The sequence below is a fragment of the Rhipicephalus microplus genome, chromosome 3 (genome assembly GCF_043290135.1).
Source record: "Rhipicephalus microplus isolate Deutch F79 chromosome 3, USDA_Rmic, whole genome shotgun sequence".
In the NCBI taxonomy this organism is placed as follows: Eukaryota; Metazoa; Arthropoda; class Arachnida; order Ixodida; family Ixodidae; genus Rhipicephalus; species Rhipicephalus microplus.
Genome location: NC_134702.1, coordinates 27,074,158 through 27,095,228, shown reverse-complemented (window position 1 = coordinate 27,095,228; position 21,071 = coordinate 27,074,158). Strand labels below are relative to the sequence as shown.

Here is a 21,071-nt window from a genome sequence, read left to right as displayed (position 1 = left end):
TTAGATTTTATACGGAGCATGATGGTGACGGCAAAAACAAGCTTAGAGCGCCCATATATTTGTTGTCGCCATGAAACAGGGACGGTCGTGGCAAAGCATGCTTCAATGAGCGAGCTCGGCACAGAGAAGAGCGCTACAGAAACGTGGCGTAAAACGTGGGAACGCTTCTTTGTAAAAGCATACAGTGAGGCCTTCTTTTACATTCTATGGCGAAACGGGAACACCAATAGCAAAAGTGTAACACAAGGAGGAGCAAACTATACGGGAACGTTGCCCTGAAATGAACGCACAAGCCAGCTCAAGCCAACTAACAAGACTTTTCTTGCCATGCAGGCGGCTTCACTGTCAAACATTCAAGCTTCCCGTGACAGCGTTAGTGTATTCGTGGAATAATGGTAAAAGCAACTCGTGGAACTCGGCACTCAACTTTGCTTTTTACCTGAGCGTAAATGCCTAACAATTATTACATACATTTTTGTTAATTCTTATGGCGACAATTATAATGTCTATTTTTATTCTGAAAAAAAAGATAAATATTCACGCTCATACTTAAAAAAGAAAGAAAGAAAGAAAAAGAAAACTCGGAGGACGCTTGAGCTCCGCCTTGAAGAGGAGAACACGATAGCCTAATTAGAGCCCCCTATGCACCACTTTTACAATTGCTATCCTCCCTTTGGTTCTCGGCGAGTGCCTCTACCGTGCCACAAAAAAAAACAAAAAAAACGAACGTCTGTGCGCGTAAAACTGGCCGTTTCGAGCTGTGTTTAGAAAAAATTGGTCACGATTTTGAGTACTAGGTACTCAACTATGGCTATCCTATAGAATGCCTACTGTAGAACCGTTGGGCACAGTTCATACGCCATTATTCCTTTTACAGATCATCGAAGAACCCATTATGCATCCGTAAAACAACACGCGAACCTACGCACTGCTGGCTTTTGTAGACGCTTTCGTACCTGATGACCATTAATTATGTTTGAGCGCCTTGTAAAGCGTGGGCCTATAAATAATCTACTTGTTGCGCAATTCACATGACGCGTGGCGCGATTCTACGCTTCTTCCACGCAATATTACATGCGTTATAGAGATTTCTCCCACTGCACGGCATTTATAGTGTCTTTTTTTTCTTTTCCTGAGGCAGTTTCAAGCAATGGCCTAGCTATGTGGTAGAACACCTGCTCGAAATGCAGGCTTGGGTTCAATTCTCACTCGAAAGGACGATTTATATTTTTTATTTGCGTGTTCTTCGACGTTTTAGTCATTGACAACGCTAATTTTTCGCTCACAGCCAGCTACGCCGATGCAGTGATTTCTGCGAAATGAAGTATTTACCACTATCGCGTTGAAACTGCTACGAGGCAGGTACGGGGTAGAGGTGGGTGGTGTCGTGAAGAGTGGCCAGCCTATCTTGTTCAGAATACTGCTGTTTTAGGCCCTGTTGTCTTAATGTTTCTTCGATATAATACTATGGCGTCAATCGACCGCGGACATCGAGAGTTGACAGTAGCACTCCATTGGCATCCCGGTGTTTTCGTTCCCCGTCCAACGCGAGAAATTCTCAAATCGGGAAGCAGGTTCCTTCAGATTGCTGCCGTTCCCGAGCGTTCCCTTAAATGGCTCGGGGCAGCTGAGCATTTCCAAGCTCACCTTTCTCTCGGCGATGTCCAGTATCTGGTGGATGGTCATTTCAGCGTTGGTGAACTCGCTGATGACGGAACTCATGAACACGGCAATGAACAGGTTGGCCACCGGATTTAGCTTCGCCGTGCTCGCCGCATTCACCGCATCGTTGAACAACGAGCTGCTCTGTTTCCACAAGCACGCGTCGTAGGGATAGAAAAAAAAACAGATGATGAGTGTTTTATCTACAGGTACTAATAAAACCTTGTAGCTATCATTAAAACCCCGCTGATCAGCAAAAAGGTAGGCCTGAAGTTTTACGAGCCAAAGCCACGATTTAATTTCGAAGTATGCCACAGTGAGGAACTCCAGATGTCACAGAACGAGCGCTAAAAACGGGCGTGCCGCCAAATTCTTGCGATAACGCGCCCAGAGAGACGCGGTGAGGTCAAAAGAAAAAAAAGAAAACAAACATCCAAGGCTCCCCGGGCGCGCGACGCCTCTCCTCTCGGAAGCGTGGCTTCGCCGATGAACCTCCTCACCCCACAGCGGCGGCCGGGCAAGCGCTAGAAATTTCCAGAAGGAAAGAGGCGTGTAGGCCGACTTGAGTCATCTGTCGGGGACGGCCCCCGTACAGTCTCGCGCCTCTCCCCAGCCTCCGCTGCGCATCGCGCCGACGAAATGACGAGAACCGTCTGGAATGTCGCGCGCAAGGTATTTAACCGAGCAGCCGAGATGAGAGATCAGGAGAAGACGGAAGTTGCGCCAGAGTGCGAAGGGATCCCGCCGTGTAGTCGGCCAAGGTTTGTCCGTAGGGACGAAGCAGGAGATGAAGAGGATTTTCACCTGAGGGGTGAAGGCCCGAGCTACAGGCAAGAGAGTGTGTTTACCGCTATCGAGCGAAGACGCGTGGCGACGGCTGCGTGTGTGAAGCCGACGTGTTCGGGCGAAGAAGTTTGAAGCTTGGAGAGTGGCCAATTGAAGGCGCGAGGTTTCCTGGAAGAGAAACTTCGAGGGCGCGGAACGACAACAACGCTGGACTTTGAGTGAGTGATTCTCGGAAGAGTATCATTCAGACTTTTGTTCCAAGGACTTTGGACTGAATAGGTTTTATATCTCTTTAGTCTTTAAGTGTCTTGGTTGGTCAATGCATGCGACTGCATTGTAGTGCGTATTGTTGTCTGTGTCCGTTGTTTCAAGTGTGGTTGATTGTACTGTGTAATACGTTGTTTGTTTGGTGACGTATTGTATGTAACTATTGTGGAGTGTGCATACGTGTGTATTGTTTTTGATCTGCCGTTAATGAGAATATAATTTTGTTTGTTCATCAACTCTCGGCTCTGACTTGTTCTTTGGACCACAGCCGGCGTCCGCTGGCGCGCCAAAAAGGACCACTTCTAAATTGTCCACGCTTTCGTGGTGCGGTTCGGGGGGCCAATACTTCGGCCCTTGGAATTAGCCCGGCGATCGCCTCCCTAATTAACGGGACAGATGTGGGACAATTAATCTGGCGTCCGCGAGACAGGACCTTTTGGTGCACAGTGTGTCCAAAGTAGTGAGAAAGAGCCTCGAGTTGTTGATAGTGCTATCGGAACGATTTTGTGTGTTGTTCAGTGTTCTCGTTAACGAGTGCAGGGGAGTGTTCCGATAGACTGATTTAGGCAGATACTTTTTGCACGCGGCAAGGTTTTATTTGCGAGTCGCGAGACACCATGGATCTCGAAAAGTTAGTCGCTCTTGGTGAGAAGATGGGTCTTTCTGGTGCCGAACTACGGAAGTGGGTAAGCCAGAAGGAGAAAGAGGCGGTGGAGAGAGAGAGGTTGGCAGCTGAGAGGGCCTAGGAAGAAAAAGCAGCTGAGTTGGAACGAGAGAGGTTGGCAGCTGAAAGGGTGAGAGAAGAAAGAGAAGCAATGGAGCGACAGCTGAAAGAAGAAAGAGAGGCAAAGGAGGGACAGCTGAAGGAAGAAAGAGAGCAGCAATTGAAGTTGGAGCTGGAGAGAGAAAAGCTGGCCGCTGAGAGGGCGAGAGAAGAAAGAGAGGCAAAGGAGCGACAGCTGAAGGAAGAAAGAGAACAGCAATTGAAGTTGGAGCTGGAGAGAGAAAAGCTGGCCGCTGAGAGGGCGAGAGAAGAAAGAGAGGCAAAGGAGCGACAGCTGAAAGAAGAAAGAGAGGAAAGGGAACGGCAGCGGCAGCACGAGATGGAACTCGAGCGGCTCCGGTTGCAACAGCGAAGTGAAACTCCCGTCCAACCTAGAGTTGAAAGCAGCGAACGGGAAGATCATGGCTTCCGCTTGAACCCAAGCAAGCTGCTCGTAGCGTTTGATGAGAGGAAGGACGACCTTGACGCGTACCTTCACCGATTCGAGACGATTGCGAAGAGCCAGAATTGGCCAGAACATCAATGGGCAACGGCTTTGAGTACTTGCTTGAGTGGTGAAGCGCTGACGCCGACCGATGCAGCCAACTATGCAAAGGTGAAAGCTGCTTTGCTGAAGCGATTTAGATTTACTGTAGAAGGATTCCGGGACAGATTTCGGACAGGAAAGCCAGCTGATGGTGAGACGGCTACGCAGTATGCCGCCCGACTAAGCCATTATTTCGACAGATGGGTTGAACTTTCAGGGACAGCGCAGGAGTACGATGAACTTAGAGAGCTCCTAATTAGAGAACAATTTCTTACTAGTTGCCACCCGAGCCTGTCGCTGTACTTGAAAGAGAGGAAGGCTGAGTCACTTGAAGGAATGCTTGAACTGGCTGATCAATTCTTGGAGGCGCAAGGTGGAACTAATTTGGCCAAGGTCAAGAAGGATTGTCCCGATGATTCGAAGAAATTTGCTCCCGAAGAAAAGAAGCGTGCACCAGAGAGCGTTCCGCGATGTTTTCTGTGCAACCGAGTGGGTCATCGCGCGAAAAACTGTCGAACAATCTTTACGAGCCCTACGGTTGTAAAGTGTTTCAAGTGTGGTCAGACTGGGCACAAAGCAGACGCATGTCGAAACGGAGTGAGTCAAACTCACCAGGTGTCCTGTGTGCAAGCGGCACCAAAATCTGATAAAAATGCCGTCACAGATGGATTCGTAGAGTTGAAAAGTGGGGAGAAAATTCCTATTGTGGGGGCTGTAATGTCAAAACAGCCAACCGATGTTACGAAAGGAATGCCAACGCTGCCTGGAAAAGTTGCGGGCAAAAAGATTACGGTGTTAAGAGATACCGGCAGCTCCACTGTTATCGTGCGGAGAAACTTGGTACGGGAAAGTGAGTTAACCGGCAAAATGAAACCGGTTTGCTTAATTGACCGTACAGTTCGGATGCTTCCCGAAGCAGAGATTGAGGTTGAAACCCCATACTTCAGCGGTAAGGTTTCAGCTCTATGTATGACGACCCCCCTTTACGACCTTGTCATCGGAAACATCGACGGGGCGCGAGGACCGAATGATCCAGAATGTTTGGGAGAAGACCTTAAGATAGAGCCCTCGCCAACCCAGCGACCGCGAGATACAGTGGAGGAGCATCCCGTGACGGATCTCACTAGAGTCCAAGGTGAAGCAGCGGCGCAAGAGACAGTGAATGAGAAGATGATCGAGTTGAATGAGTTCACATGCTGCGCAGCTGGACGTACGTCGGCACGACCCCAACCGACCGAGAGTGTAAAAATGACGGAGTCGGCCAGCCAGGCCCAATGCCGTGACATGAACAAGCTGGTAAATAAACCGACAGGAACCGTTGAACGTTATGACCCGTTAACGGTGTCGGAGGTGACAACGATGGTTGAGACGCCGCCTCAGATATCGTCGTTGGAAAAGGCTCGCCGAAAAAGAACAAGGAAAAACAAGAAGAAATCGAGCGAACACCGCAAGAAAGGACGCAAGCGAAATACACAAGATAAGTGCTGAAGTCGAATCAGAATGTGTTTGGCAGTGTTGAGTGCCATATGTTGGGTTAAGGTTGTGTTATCCTGTGTCACAAGTGTCGAAGTGTCTGTGCTGTGGTGTGATGTATAGTGTTGTATAATTGTTGTAATGAGAGAACTTTGTACGTTTGTATTGTTTGGAATGAGTGATGAGGTGTTGTAGTCATGTACCTGTGGCTATATTTCATGTGTTGTGGAACTGAACTACAATGTAAGATTGTATTGAGCGATCTATTGCGAATGTGAAGTGTCATGAGCGACGGTTTGTGTTACAGTCTTTCAGAGAGTGTGGTGACTGTTCGCGCTCGTTTGTGTGGTTTTGAATATTTTGAGATAATATTCTTAAAGTGGGGGGCAGTGTCACAGAACGAGCGCTAAAAACGGGCGTGCCGCCAAATTCTTGCGATAACGCGCCCAGAGAGACGCGGTGAGGTCAAAAGAAAAAAAAGAAAACAAACATCCAAGGCTCCCCGGGCGCGCGACGCCTCTCCTCTCGGAAGCGTGGCTTCGCCGATGAACCTCCTCACCCCACAGCGGCGGCCGGGCAAGCGCTAGAAATTTCCAGAAGGAAAGAGGCGTGTAGGCCGAGTTGAGTCATCTGTCGGGGACGGCCCCCGTACAGTCTCGCGCCTCTCCCCAGCCTCCGCTGCGCATCGCGCCGACGAAATGACGAGAACCGTCTGGAATGTCGCGCGCAAGGTATTTAACCGAGCAGCCGAGATGAGAGATCAGGAGAAGACGGAAGTTGCGCCAGAGTGCGAAGGGATCCCGCCGTGTAGTCGGCGAAGGTTTGTCCGTAGGGACGAAGCAGGAGATGAAGAGGATTTCCACCTGAGGGGTGAAGGCCCGAGCTACAGGCAAGAGAGTGTGTTTACCGCTATCGAGCGAAGACGCGTGGCGACGGCTGCGTGTGTGAAGCCGACGTGTTCGGGCGAAGAAGTTTGAAGCTTGGAGAGTGGCCAATTGAAGGCGCGAGGTTTCCTGGAAGAGAAACTTCGAGGGCGCGGAACGACAACAACGCTGGACTTTGAGTGAGTGATTCTCGGAAGAGTATCATTCAGACTTTTGTTCCAAGGACTTTGGACTGAATAGGTTTTATATCTCTTTAGTCTTTAAGTGTCTTGGTTGGTCAATGCATGCGACTGCATTGTAGTACGTATTGTTGTCTGTGTCCGTTGTTTCAAGTGTGGTTGATTGTACTGTGTAGTACGTTGTTTGTTTGGTGACGTATTGTATGTAACTATTGTGGAGTGTGCATACGTGTGTATTGTTTTTGATCTGCCGTTAATGAGAATATAATTTTGTTTGTTCATCAACTCTCGGCTCTGACTTGTTCTTTGGACCACAGCCGGCGTCCGCTGGCGCGCCAAAAAGGACCACTTCTAAATTGTCCACGCTTTCGTGGTGCGGTTCGGGGGGCCAATACTTCGGCCCTTGGAATTAGCCCGGCGATCGCCTCCCTAATTAACGGGACAGGTGTGACACCAGATTATCCTTGTCCCCGTGGGGTTTTTACAGGCACCTAAACTTAAGAGTGTTGTTTCATTTTCTCGCACCGAAATGCAGCCACCTATAGGCTGGAACCAAACCCGTGTCCTCTGGCTTAGCAAAGCAACGCCTTAATAGCTAAGGCACAGTAATCGTTAAGTATCACCGAATCACTTGCTACTCCGGATGGCACTGAGTGTTCAACTGCTTGCGGGTAAAAGCGTATCCCCAGGAGTGGTCATATATTTACGGTGTCATATGCTTATTATAAGTGGACACATGCTCAGAAGCGTATGGTGTCGTATGCTGATGAGTGGTCGTATACTTACGGTATGACCCCGCGAGCAGTGGTCATAAGTACACGAACGTTAGTGAAAGCTATCTAAAAAAAATCATGTTCTATGCCCTCCCAGATATTTCCCTGCACCCTGAGAAATATAATTTGTCTTTTCATCTTGAGTGTACGAGGCGTCCTTGTCAATGATTTTGCACTTTGGCTGGCACTAATTGTTTCAATTGTTTGCTGCTTATTTTTATAGTGGCTCCCATGACCTGACAAAAGTAACCAAGTTTCATTTTCATTACCTTTGCTTCGAAAGAACAAAAAAGGTATTTCTTGTGACCGGCATATTCGTTAACATTTAACTTAGCAATCCACGAGATTATATAGTACTGGTATACCTACGAACTAAGCAAGATCGCGTTAAAAGAACATTAAAGAACATATGAAATGCGTACCCGGATAACCTCTGTAAGAGTAGATCCACCGCCTATGATGAAGATGATCGCCCATGGCATGTTCTTCTGGATGAACTTCCACTCCATCAGGCGATGCTCCAGAGAGAAGTTGAAACTCCTCACCGGAATCATGAACGCGATTAGGGCGATCAGGAAGCCCACCGACGAGTCTGTCACGTAGCTTCTGCAAATGCGACATAATTGCTTCAGTGGCTTTTTCTTCGGCATGAGTACTGTGTAAAACTGGTCCTCTTGGTATTTTCTAAGCACTAAAACACACGTGGTCAAATATGTGAGGCGTCAACATTTGTGGCTAGATTACTTGGCGCAGCGAAATAAAACGCGCGACATGGTGGTCTAAGCAAGAACGAAGTTCATATTAACCCAGTTAGAAAGCTATACCATGGTTAGAACAGTGCCGTGGTAGCTGTTGCATATTGCTACGTTACACTTTCAGATTTCGGAGTACCTTAATATCTCTCTCTCTCAATTTTACCAGCTTCCAGATTTAACGCAATAATTTGCGGGTGGTCATCACTTCGCTAAACCGAGTTTCAACTGTATCTGCGAGTTTAAACACAATCTTACAGACAACTAAAACACTTTAGGTAGCCTCTGCAATGGCTGTTAAACACGTGAGTGCATGACGGGAACCTATTGGCTGATGCGTTACCACAGCCATTCGGTATTAAAGAACACGTGCCGCTTTCTTTTGTACTGACTCTTCTAGTCCAAGCAAGTCGGACCACCCGGGAAAGATCACGGGTCTCTTGGTCGCCCACAGGAAGAGGCACAGGCAGAAGAGAAACGTCGAGAGCACTTCAGCGTGCCTGCACACACGCAGTCAAAACAGATTAATAATGAAGCTCACAAAGCAGTATTCAAAGCAGTATTCATTACCCAGATTTATTTAGGCGTTCTAACAAGCGCCTTCACTTGATGTCTTTTCTATATGCTAGCTTCTGCTTTTACAGTCATCTCGCTAACGAGTGATGTAATCAGATACACGGCTCCAATTCCAAGTCATGCAGTCATAACAGCCATAGTCAATCGTCGGGTTGTCTTCACTAACGCTCTGTTTGCTCTTTTTTACAAGTGAAGCTCCTTACGCCATGGGCTGTGCGTCCCATGTTCATAGTATGTAGTAGTAGCCACTTCTCGTTTAGTCTTTAGAATGTCCACTGGACAGACAGACAGGCAGACAGACAGACAGACAGACAGACAGACACACAGATGAGTGAACGCAGGAACGGACAAACAGACATACAAACGGACGAACGGACGCATGGACGGACAAACGGGAGGACAGTCAGGTAAACGGATGTCAGTACGTACGGACGCACGGACGGTAGCACGGGCGGACTGATGGACGCTTCGCCCCACTCATCATCATTCCCTCCACGGATATGCTGTGATTTTTGTTTTTAAGCTGGCTGTTCACCATCCGTACAAACTTACGTAGCGTATTATAGCGTATTAATGTTGCTTTAATGAATCATAGGATGGGTCAGAATTCCCACACATAAGTGCCATTGACAATTGACCGATACGCAAGATATCTTTTGTATGCCCCCACAATCTATCATATTAGGTTAGTTCCGGGAAAACGGTAGCCGACGAAGAAGCGCTCTTGCTTTCGTAGAAGGCAAATTTTCCATGTGTAGGCGCTGAATCGTTGAATGCCGTGTATAGCCAGTGTCATCAGGAAAAACAAAGGCAAGAAGGGGACCATGGAAGCTTGCCATGTGAAATTCGTAAACAGGGTGTGTGCCTGCACAAACGCCCTGTTTACGAATTTTCAAGTATCATCAGGACAGCTTTTACTAAAAGGACAAACACAGCTGGCACTCACGTCCGAGGCATGCTTTGAAGTTTGTCCCGGACGACTTCTTTGACTTCCCTGATGTCCAGTCGAGACTGTTGCTCACTGAAACAAACAGTTCAATTTATTGCTTGTTAAATACACCTTCGATATTGCCGAATATGCATGCCAAGAAACGAAAACACTTGGTGGTTACTCGAAAGCAAGAACACAAACACCCCGATATCAGCTTTCAGTGCGTAGCCAGAAATCTTTTTTTTTTTGGGGGGGGGGGGAGTTTCGTTTTTGCTTGAGTGCGTTTTTATGTGTGCTTGTATATGTTCGCACGCTGAACAAAAGTTTCGGGACAAGAAATTTAACCCCCTCCTCCCTTCTGCTCTTTCCCAAGTCCTTGTTATCTTTTTGCACTCACGTTTTACGTAGTTTCTAGGTCCGGAATCAATCACTTACGAAAGTTCGCTGTTACATCATGCGCTAAAGAATTTTCCTTCTTCCTTTCTTTCTTTCCTTCTTTCTTTCCTTCTTTCTTTTTTTCTTTCCCTCTTTCCTTCTTTCCTTTATTCTTTCCTTCTTTCATTCTTCCTTTCTTTCTTCCTTTCTTTCTTTCTTTCTTTCTTTCTTTATTTCCTTCTTTCTTTCCTTCTTTCCTTCATTCATTCTTTCATTCTTTCTTTCCTTTTTTCTTTCTTTCCTTCTTTCCTTCTTCCTTTCTTTCCTTCTTTCATTCTTTCTTTCGTTCCTGCTTTCATTCTTTCTTTCTTTCTTTCCTTCTTTCTTTCTTTCCTTCTTTCTTTCTTTCCTTCCTTCTTTCCTTCTTTCTTTTTCCTTTTCCTTTTTTCCTTCTTTCTTTCTTTCTTTTCAACCGGCATGGTTAAGTCCAGCGACGACAGCTCGTCACTGTGGCAAGGGCAGTAGAAAATTTCTCTCATGTGGGGGAAGGGAAAGTGTTTATGCGTATATGCATGACAAGCGTAATAATGAGTAAGACTACCATGCTAATAATAACAGGGTGTACGTACTACTCCTTGAGGTAAACGGTGTACAGGAACACCCATCCCATGAGCATGGATATCATGCCCACGGGAAAGCAGTAGAGTGCCCAGGTGGTCGGAGTCATTAGCGTGTCTCGAGCGTCCCTGCAGATGGGGATAGTAAAAAAGACACGATTCAAATGACGTCATGAGGCAGCAAATTACGTCACGGAACACTAATATCACGACGTATAAGACAAGAACCGCCTCTGTTGACTCTATTGGTTTGTTTGCTTAGTACATTATTTGTTTTTATAACAATAGATGGTCTTCATAATTTGTTATAGTCAGCCTCCACCCCCTCGACACATCTAGGTACTTATCTTAGCCGTGTCTATTTGGTCGAAAATTTTGAGCCCCCCCCCCCCCACCCCCACCTTTCAGTTATCTCACAAAGTTTGAAAGCTTAATAGCGATCAGGAGTGCTTGTCTTGAGCCAGTCCAGTAAACGCTACCGTACCTTTCAAACAACGTCGATAGTTGGGCGAGTTGATACATGATTGCAAATAAAAAACCACCTTCCTCCGTCCCCTTTTTTTTTCTGAGTCCATTGTTCCTTGCTGGTTTTTCATCCATAACCTGTAAAATCCACACCATAGGTGTTTTAAGCATCGCGTAGGGGCATAAACTTATTTGACGCGTCTAACCTGTTGATTCGATGAGACATATCGTTGTTGATGCGGTTGCCGGTGATGAACGAGACACCTCCGAGCGTCGCCGAATAGCCGATGCTAAGCAGGAAAGTCTTGCGCAGCTGCTTGCTCTTTCTGCGAAATGTGTCGGCGCAAAGTAAACATAAGACATAATCTAAATCATGGCGGACATGACCTGTACCCGTCTCACTTCCGGCTCGTACAGCTTTAAAAAAATCAGTCTTTTCAATTCGATCTTATCCTTCAAAATAATACATATATGAAGAGTCAACTTAGGTGTCTTTGTTCTATTTGAAACGCTACCTGGTTGCAGGATTTGGACGTATTTTATTCACTCATAACATATATAACGCTTAAGCACTCACCAAGGCTCTTGCTCTTATAGTACACACAAGCGCTAATTCTGGATCCAGCAGAAGTAAGGTGAATTTCTTCTGACAACAGCTAGCTGACGAAAGCGCCGTCAGTCAAAGTCGAACAACGCAGCCAAGTCAAAAGAAGCCAGGAACCCCTCTTTGGAGCCAGATAATTGTTACAAATGCTGTAAGCGGCCATTTAGGCTAAACATTTTATTCGTTGGTAGCCGTACTGGCCACAAACGACAAATTCCACTGTGCGCCTTACTTATAACCATCTTTGTACAGGTGAAATACAACTCCGGTTATAACACTTCTAATTTTTTCATGCTTTTACCAAAATATTGTATGCAAGAATACCACGATGTATATGTTGGGGTCATTAGAATCAGATATAAAAAAATATTACCATAAGATAAAGAGCCAACTGAAAACTCGCCAGGCTCATACATTCCTCCGTCTCGGCTGCTGGCCCACAGGTCACGGGATCGAATCTCGGCTGCGGCGGCTGCATTTCCGATGGAGGCGGAAATGATGTAGGCCCGTGTACTCAGATTTGGGCGCACGTTAAAGAACACCAGGTGGTCAAAATTTCCGGAGCCTTCCACTACGGCGTCTCTCATAATCATATGGTGGTTTTGGGACGTTAAACCCCACATATTAATCACTCAATACATTCCCCCGTTCCTCGTGTGTGTTCAATTGCTTTCTTCTGGAGATGAAACAATGTTACTGACCAAGTACAACGAAACGAAAATTTGACGCCTCGGAATTCAACAAGCTGCTTCGGTTTATGCGTGATTTATCAGCAAACGCATAGTACAGTGATAAGAGCACCATTATCAGTCATCACAGCTAATCTAGTAAGAGAATCCAGTGGCATAGCCGCGCGGGGGGGGGGGGGGGTTCAACTTCTTTCAAAATTTATCGATTTTTCCTGCGTATATATAAACGGACAAATACAAATACACCCACGAACGTATACATAAAGTATGGTTGAAGCCCCCAATCCACCACGAAAAATTTCTGACTACGACTCTGATAGAAGCCACGAAAGAAAAAAAAGTCCTAGCAAAGTCCACTCGGCCCCCGCAGTGCTTTAATGGTACGTTGATGGTTGCTTCAGTATTTTGAATAGGCAAGGCATCCAACGCTTCTTGGACTGTCTGAACGCCCAGAATGTTAAAATGCAGTTTACCGTCCACGCAAGGAGGACAACTTGCTGCATTTAATGGATGTCCCGGTTCAGCGGGATAGGTGCACCCTCGCCTTCTTTGTATACACAGGAAACCCACGCACACCAGTCGCAATCTAAGCCTTTAAATCGCATCATTCCATCGACCACAAGACATCCGTAATGTCATCCTTGGTAAGACGTGTCGTACGTGTCTACACAAGTGGTGATGCATTGAAGGAGGAAATGCAGAATGATCTATCCGGAACTAAGACGAAACAGCTATCCTGATTGTTTCATCACTAAAGCTGAGAAACGGGCGCTATAGCCAAGCTCACAAAGCAACGTGACAACCTGTGCACATGCGGTCTTACTTCACGTCGTAACAATCAGCGAGGCACTTTCAAGCGTATTTTCAAGGTACGATTTGTGCATTTCTCGCCTCCCGACCAGCAAGCTCCGAAACCAGCTCTTGCATTTAAAAGACAGGCTGCCCAGCAAATCATATCCCGTGTGTCATTTATAACATACGGTGCCCTAGTCACCATAAAATGTGACATTGGTGAAAGTGAAAAGTTCTCTCGACGCCTCAAGGAACACCAACGGGACGGGCCTATAATGAGAGCCACTCTACAATCGCCATCACTGAGCATGCGCATGAACATAATCACATCACTGACTTGGATGAAGCTATTATTGTAGCCAAGAAAAAGAATACATCATTTCGCCGGCTTTTCACTAATCATTCAGTCTGTGCCTCCTGCAATGAATGAGACATTAACTATACCTGCCATTAATTACGGGCGCTGATTGCATCACATATGGACTACGTAACTGACAACGCCTTGCAGTGCAGCTCAGTGAACAAGGAACCAGTATGCGCTTCCGAAAGGTCTGATAACTTCATCGGGCATGGCGAGGGATCGTGTTTCTTCGCATCCAATCTTGACAAGACGAACCTTTTGCCGCACTCACGACTATACTATGCTTTCTTTTTATCACATCAAGGAAGGCGAGATATATCTTATCCCCAACGTGAGTCAACGTGAAGGCAAAGTAATTCATAACGTACACAGATTCGATGTGGACGACCTCTTCGTAGTCGGGCTCTGAAAGATTAAAAGGCAAGTATGAAACTCTTGAAGCAGTTTAAATGTGCGGGTGATATTATTTTGTCTGGCAACATGCGAGTACGCAGTAGCCGACTAAATACCATCCACTATACTGAAGGACAGAAAAATGCCGGTTTGAATAGGCAGCATGGAGCCAGTAACAGGCGGCATGCGGGCGCAAAATCAGCCGCTTCACTCGTCAATATACTACGGCACCCGCAAAAAAAAAAAAAGAAGGAGAAGAAAGAAAGAAAGAAAATCAAAGATAGAGCACTAGCGCAACAAATGTTCGACTGGTGCTTGTTGAGGTTAATTATACGATACAGTCTTTAGCTCACACATTCTGCGCATTTTCCCGTATTTTAAATTGTTTTCGCATGACAGGTCACATGACGCACAGTATACTTTAGAAATAAACTGAAACAATGCAACAATTAGGTATTCATTTCTTCGGGAAGATATATTTTGCGTGCGAACTCTTGATTAAGATATATCCTTAGAATGACACACAAGATGACTCACTACAGAATCCAGCGCAAACCACTGCAAGTAGTAAAACAAATGTTGCTACTTCAAGAATTTCGCATGATTGTTCAGCTCCAAGGTATCTGTGAAGCATAAAAACCTATATTACGAAGCATAAACAGTAAATATGAGCTTGAGAACAATAGTGCGAAGTTTAACAAATCAAGAAAAATAATGACATGCGCAACACAGGTACCAATGTTGTTAACACCTGTGTTCATTGTCTACGTTTCTTAAATTTTGTTTTCAAGATCGTGAACAACAAACACTTGGGTGCACGTTAAAGAACCCCAGGTGGTCGAAATTTCCGGAGCCCTCTACTAAGGCGTCTCTCATATTCATATGGTGGTTTTAGGATGTTAAACCCCACATATCAATCAATAATGAGACACAAACTAGCCCCCAATGCCTTTTAAACGCTAAATATGTATTATTGTTATCACCCCTCAGAACGCCATAGAATGATCTCGTAGATACATAGGAAAGACAATAGGGATCAAAGAAGAGGCTACTCAATCCGGCGTATTTGCCCTGTTAAATGCATTTTTGGTTGGGCTAGGTTAAATAAGGCTACATTACATTACCCTCTCCCTGGTTCTCTCTCTTTCGAAGCAGCTCGTTGACGCGCTTGCGCAGCTTGCTCTGCGATATCTCGTAGATGAGCGTGTCCACCACGGTCATCATCATGCTCGTCACGGCCACGTTGCTGATGAACATGGAGAGGAGGAACACCATGCACATGAAGGAGAGCATGAGCCACTTGACGCGAGGCCCAACGAGCAGGATCAGGTTGTACGACAGGCGCCGGTTGAGGCCGCAGTTTTGCGCGATCAGCGCCACCGTCAGGCCTGCTATGGAACTGGCTATCGGCTCCTGCGGGCGCGAGTACGCATTCCCTAATTGGTGTGGTGACTACCCTTGGTAACGAGCTTGACATGGCAATGCTAAACACAAAATAAGTGACGTGGGGCTGCTCGAGGGCGAGAAAGACGGATGCCATAATTGTGGAAGTATAGACCTACTCCGTGTTTGTAAACAGCGGTACTCTCGAAATGTATATGAGACGCTTGTAGCGACGCAGCCCTTAGCACCGGCACCACCCGGTCCAAATCACGCCACTGGCCTGTGTGGCCAGTGGCGTGATTATGGCTAGAAATTGCAAGAAATTATTCTAGCCATATTTTCACCCCCGGATAGCGGGCGCCAGAGGCAGGCCGTGGTGCGATTCGCGTCATAGCTTCATTTTCACTTTTTGCACCCATTGCTCGTTTTCTCCGGACTACATCATTGTAGGAGAGGGTGGGTAGAAATTGCTTTCTTCCTTCCCCCTCTTATGGAGAGCCCTGCACAACACGCCTATGACAGGAGAACCCATTAACGTATAAAAAGTCAAGTACGTATACCCCCGAGTCAGCTTGATGAGCTTCAGGGCAGTTGTGCTCTTCTGCTGACGTGCTATATATATATATATATATATATATATATATATATATATATATATATATATATATATATATATATATATATATATATATATATATATATATATATATATATATATATATATATATATATATATATAAACTGAAAGTTAGAAAAAACATAATTCCACGCGTGAATTTGAATTTTTGAAATATATCGCGTGAGTAGCAGGAAAGAGACTCTTGATTGGCTGGTGTGCAGGAATGGCTGTCCTTTTTGAAGGCTAATGTTGTCGCACAAGCTGTATCTTTCGTATTAGCACGTTGACCTCACTGTCTGCACCTTGCAGCGATCCTCGAGCAACCACATAAAGCTACAACGCTAACACGTCGAGCCTTGTATGCTTACTTGGTGTGGCCGCATTCGCAAATCTTAAGTACTCTCTCAATGCAGGTTGCCCTCTCTCCGACTCCTCTCTCGTTCACCTGTTTCTATTCAGCTTAACTATAGGATGGTACCCAAACATCTTCACATAACGTTTCGCAATTACGGTTCATTAATTTATCACTCATTCTCTAAGCAGGCAAACAAGTGAGATGGGGATGAGCTGAGATGCATCAAAACTGGAAGAGCATTGTTCATCCCTTACAACCTATTGCCAGGTATCAGCGTCTCAGATGTCAAATCACCCACACTGACAATAGGTGGGGTGTGCTCTTTTTTTTTCACGAGGTGGGGAGGGACAGTGATAGGTACTTTAATAGCCATCAAACATTTTGCACACGTGCATATGAGCTCTCACGTATACCGGGTAAAGTATAGCTTATATAACGACTAAAAAAAAAGACAGCTAATATAGGTTTACTATGGTCATAGCACAGAACAAGGGTCTTACGTTGAAGTAGTACTTGGCGAGGTATCTGGTGGTGGTCAGGTTCAGCATGGGCCCCATGATGAGCGGGAAGAACGAGGTGATCTGGTACGGCACCGGCTCGAAAATCCACAGCATGATCATCACCGTCATAATGTAGATGCACTTGATGGGCTGCACGGTATCACAAGCCACGTGACGCCAATCTGTCGCGGTCGGCAAGTCATTGACCCGTATTTCAAGTCATTGGCTCGCTTGATATGGTGCATTGGTGTGCAATAGTTCCGAGGCTGTTATCCCAAGAACGGTGATGACATGTACCTTGTGGCATGGCGCCATGAAAACACTGCCATCAATGCACGTGCGCAAGGCCAATAGCTCCCGACTAAATGTATACGATTCATTTCAGTGGACACAACCTGAGTACACTCTCTCTTTTTTTTAAATTACAGAATAAAGCTGTAGATTGCGGGCGATAACACGTGACAAGACATATCTAATTTTGACTAAGCTAGAACACTTTGTTAGGAATCAGGACAAACTTGGCACCCCCTTATTCTAAGCCACCGTTGTTTAGAGAGCAGGGTCATAGCCATGGAGGTCTTTGACAATAATGGTGATCAAACTCCCGTAATGTTAAATTCTAAAAATGTTTACTTCCCACCTTCTTTCCTGCAAAGCCAGAGACCAGAGCAGGCCACTGTGAGAAGCACGTCCTCTTAGAATAGCCAGCGTAGGGGCTGGTTGGTTGACCATGATTGACACTTGCAACGCGCTCAATTGCACACGAAAAAAGACACACACAAAAAACATCTTGCTTGTGTGTGTCCTACCTGTGCCTTCCATGAGTTTTTTTCGTGTGCAATTCAGCGCGTCACGAGTGTCAACTACGTCCTCTTCCCTTGAATCTATCACAAGCCTTTTCTTTCAGACTCGACAACCAGGTTATGGGTGGAGGCGCGGGGGACGTTTCAATGAACCTTGCCACCTCCTCACCCCACTTGAAAAAAAAAAAACAAGTCTTCGGACGCAGTAGAAATTATTAGCACCTTAGGTGAGTACAGAGAAGACGCTTGAGACAGATAAGAAAAGAAAGATTCCCAAGACACAGCCACTTGCTTCTCTGTACTGCGTCTTACGCACTTGTGGTTTCTATCGTGACTTTCCAAGATGCCCAAACAGTCACATTAGTGAACGTGTGGGTGCCTACGTCGACACGCTATTTATCCTGGAGTCTACACTCGGATAGTGCGGGGATTGGGACTCACCTGGGTGCCAAACACAAAGACCATGGGAAGCAGGAAGAAGGGCGTCATGTATCCGATGGCGAGCTTCATGAAGCCGAAAGTGGTGCTGTGCTTGCTCGGTTCGCGGTGGTGCTCGCCCTGGCCACCGGCCGCCGCTGCCTCTTTGCGGCGCATCTCTCACTCTGTCGTGGTGCAAACTTTACAGAGACCGTAGTGAGGAGCTGCACCGGAGAACATGATGATTGGCGTGCAGACACAAGTGTAAGTGATATATAAATCATTTAAGCTACGCGATAGAAATTTCTAATGGATCTATGTTCTTCGGTGTTTTAACTGCTACGAATAATCGGCAAGCGAGATTAGAACACGTTCAAAGGTGCCTTTCCACACTTTTTCAGTGTGATCAGAAAACGCTGCCGATTGGTAGCCGAAGCTCGCGAGAACACGCGAGTGAAATACTAGAGCGCAGCACGAGGGCTGGAATTTACAATCAAAACTCAAACTTATATAGAAATCGTTTTCTTTTCTCTTGACAAACGATGCTAAATACTGAGAAACCATTGCGTCATAGGCCCAAGTATCATGTCGTGGGCTGATTTGAGCATGGCGCGCCCAGGAGTGAATTAGTAAAACGTTTCCTCGCTTGCAACGTTTCCTCGCGCGCGCGCGCGATCGCGCTGAAAAGCTGCACGTTCGAAGAAAAAAAGAAAGAAAAACGAGGCGCACGTGACGCACTTTCTTGCTCATGTCATCCCTCCCTGCTCAGCTTCCAGTGCTTTCGTTGGGACGAGAGAAGAGAGTTACTGCAGCGTGCGACCAATTTTTAACTCGACCTAACTTAACTTAATCTAACTGCTCGTACTGAACGGACTCTTAAAAAATTTTGCAGTTATCAATATGTAAGGCAGTTATCTCCTTTACTGAATCTATTCCATGGCTGCTTGGAATAATGTTGCGGGGCTCTTTTAAAAGCGAAATGTAGAAAATACAGAATTTCAAACATTTTACTTTACCGTTAGACCCTCGCAATAGGACCGAAAACGCAAATAAAAAAAAAGTCTCAACATGTGAAGAAGCGCCGAGGGACGACACGCAAACGGAAGAAATGCTTCGGCGGGACCACCACAGTGGTCGTGCTGTCGAAGGCTCATGGAGAACCTCACGCACGCTTAGGAACCTTGAGTGGTCCGAACTGAACGTACAGCTCTGCGACATCGTCATTGATCACAGTGGCACACCACACCAAACTTGCTTACGTTTTCATTCCCCCACCCACCCTAAAGAATCATCGTGCTCCTGAGAGGCCGCCCCATTGTTTGAGCTATCTCTGTTTCTTTCCACCACATAGCGCGATTAGGCACGACTCTCAGAGCAAACGAAGCAATATCTCACCTGTGCAGATCACAGCGTGTAGTTATGCAAGTCTTCGCTAGCGTAGACGTCGTACACTCGGTCTTGTTCTGTCGTGCTTCTCAGTCGCGTGCTCACCTGCTCCCTCGTGCTGGCGATGATGATGATGATGATGAATCCCCAGCAATGGCTCGTACCACTCAAGGGTATCAGCCAAGAATCGATGGCTTAAGTCAGTGAGATCTTTTTCATATGTTTATATCGAAACCACCAACCGGAGGAAAAAAAAAAGAAAAGACACCCTAGGCAGAATGAAAGGAGTGCAATAATTGTTTGTCACTCGTTCAGATCAGACAATCATTCATTACCTTGAATAGGAATTAGCGTGGTTAAACGAAGCTCCTGTTTATGTTGGAATATTTTTGCAGGAATTATAACCACGCAATTAAAAGCTTATTTCTTTTACTTTCATTAAGGTACTTGCAAAGTGCATAGAAAACGTTCTCGTGGCTGAAGCTCGTACTGGCGAACACATGCGCTTGCGCTTCTTCTCGGTTGCATTATGCCTCATACCCACTATTTGAGGTATGGGCAAAAAAGCAGACGTTTTTATATAAAAAAAAACATTTATTCGATTGTTAACGTAAACAACAAGTGTTGGTGGAAGAAAAAAGAAGACTGCAAATTAAAAAAAAATGCTACATAAGGTTTCTATATTGGACATGTTAAAGTGAACCTAGTTATCTCAGGAGAGAACTTCAAAAATTATAAAGAAAATCGTTCAGCATTGCTCACAAGAACGATAAAGCCTCAAATCGCCTTATTCACTTGATGGTTTCACTGATCAAGACATAACCCATAAAATACCGCAAAGATGTTACGTATAAATGACACGAGGCGTGTCTATTTAGAATCTATGTTGACTTTGATGCGTATAGCATCGACTTAGATGGAGGACAGCACGCACAACGGACATACCACCCACTTATTCTTTGTCGTCCTCTGATCGCTATTTCAGCTAAGTAGCAATATTGCTACGTAGGCAACATATTAAGGGTCCCATACTCTGCTTACAGAAGACCGCAAAGAGGGCTGGCCTGTCTGGTGTACGTACTGTTCTCCTTATTGGTCGATGCTGTTCACCTGTGCAAATCAGTAACATCTTTGTGGTAGATGTGCTTGTTGTTCCCTGTACCCATAACGAAAAGTGATAGAAAAAAAGCACTTAAACTGTTTCAAGGTTGTCTCGGCCCTGCACAATTATCATGCTACTGAATAAAATGTTCAACTTCTTTTGTTGCCTGGGGCAGAACAGCCGCAATATCCCGTTCGACTTGGTCCAACCCTGCAACGGTGAGGCAGTGTTCACCCTTGAATGCCCAGGCCGGGTTGTGTGAGAACTCACCGTTATAGAGGGAGATGCAGTAAAAAAGAATGTAGTACTTAACGTGGTAAAGCTGAGAACATCCATTAGCCCTTGCGACATTTCAGACTTTGTATTCCCCGTGAATCCTGGCCAATCCCCATAGATGGGTTAGTTACAATCATGCCGGGTAAAGCATCCTCATCATTACCATAAAAACGAAGGCGCATGTTTTTGGTTGAATGTTAATATATCCGCACGCGTGTATGCTTGACCACAAGCCTAGAAGATAAATTATGTTTTAAGAACAGCACTGAAAATATAGACAGGTGCACGATAGAAATAAGTAAATGGAGATGAGAGGATTTATGGTGAAAAAGAAAGGACAA

The 21,071-nt window shown here is 45.8% G+C and overlaps 1 protein-coding gene across 1 annotated transcript in view; it reads right to left on the bottom strand.

The window, feature by feature from the left end:
• The window catches only part of LOC119162158 (Na(+)/citrate cotransporter), a 25,848-nt gene extending 6,401 nt beyond the window's left edge, over positions 1-19,447 (bottom strand). The window contains exons 1-11 of the mRNA XM_037414632.2: positions 19,362-19,447; positions 17,991-18,190; positions 16,747-16,896; positions 15,014-15,302; positions 13,865-13,901; positions 11,257-11,376; positions 10,598-10,714; positions 9,609-9,683; positions 8,479-8,586; positions 7,757-7,940; positions 1,648-1,806 (exon numbers count right to left, since the gene is read on the bottom strand). Of these exons, the coding sequence (XP_037270529.2) occupies positions 1,648-1,806; positions 7,757-7,940; positions 8,479-8,586; positions 9,609-9,683; positions 10,598-10,714; positions 11,257-11,376; positions 13,865-13,901; positions 15,014-15,302; positions 16,747-16,896; positions 17,991-18,143 (1,392 nt within the window). The 5' untranslated portion in view covers positions 18,144-18,190; positions 19,362-19,447. The remainder of the gene's footprint in view (positions 1-1,647; positions 1,807-7,756; positions 7,941-8,478; positions 8,587-9,608; positions 9,684-10,597; positions 10,715-11,256; positions 11,377-13,864; positions 13,902-15,013; positions 15,303-16,746; positions 16,897-17,990; positions 18,191-19,361) is intronic.
• Positions 19,448-21,071: the final 1,624 nt, after the last annotated feature.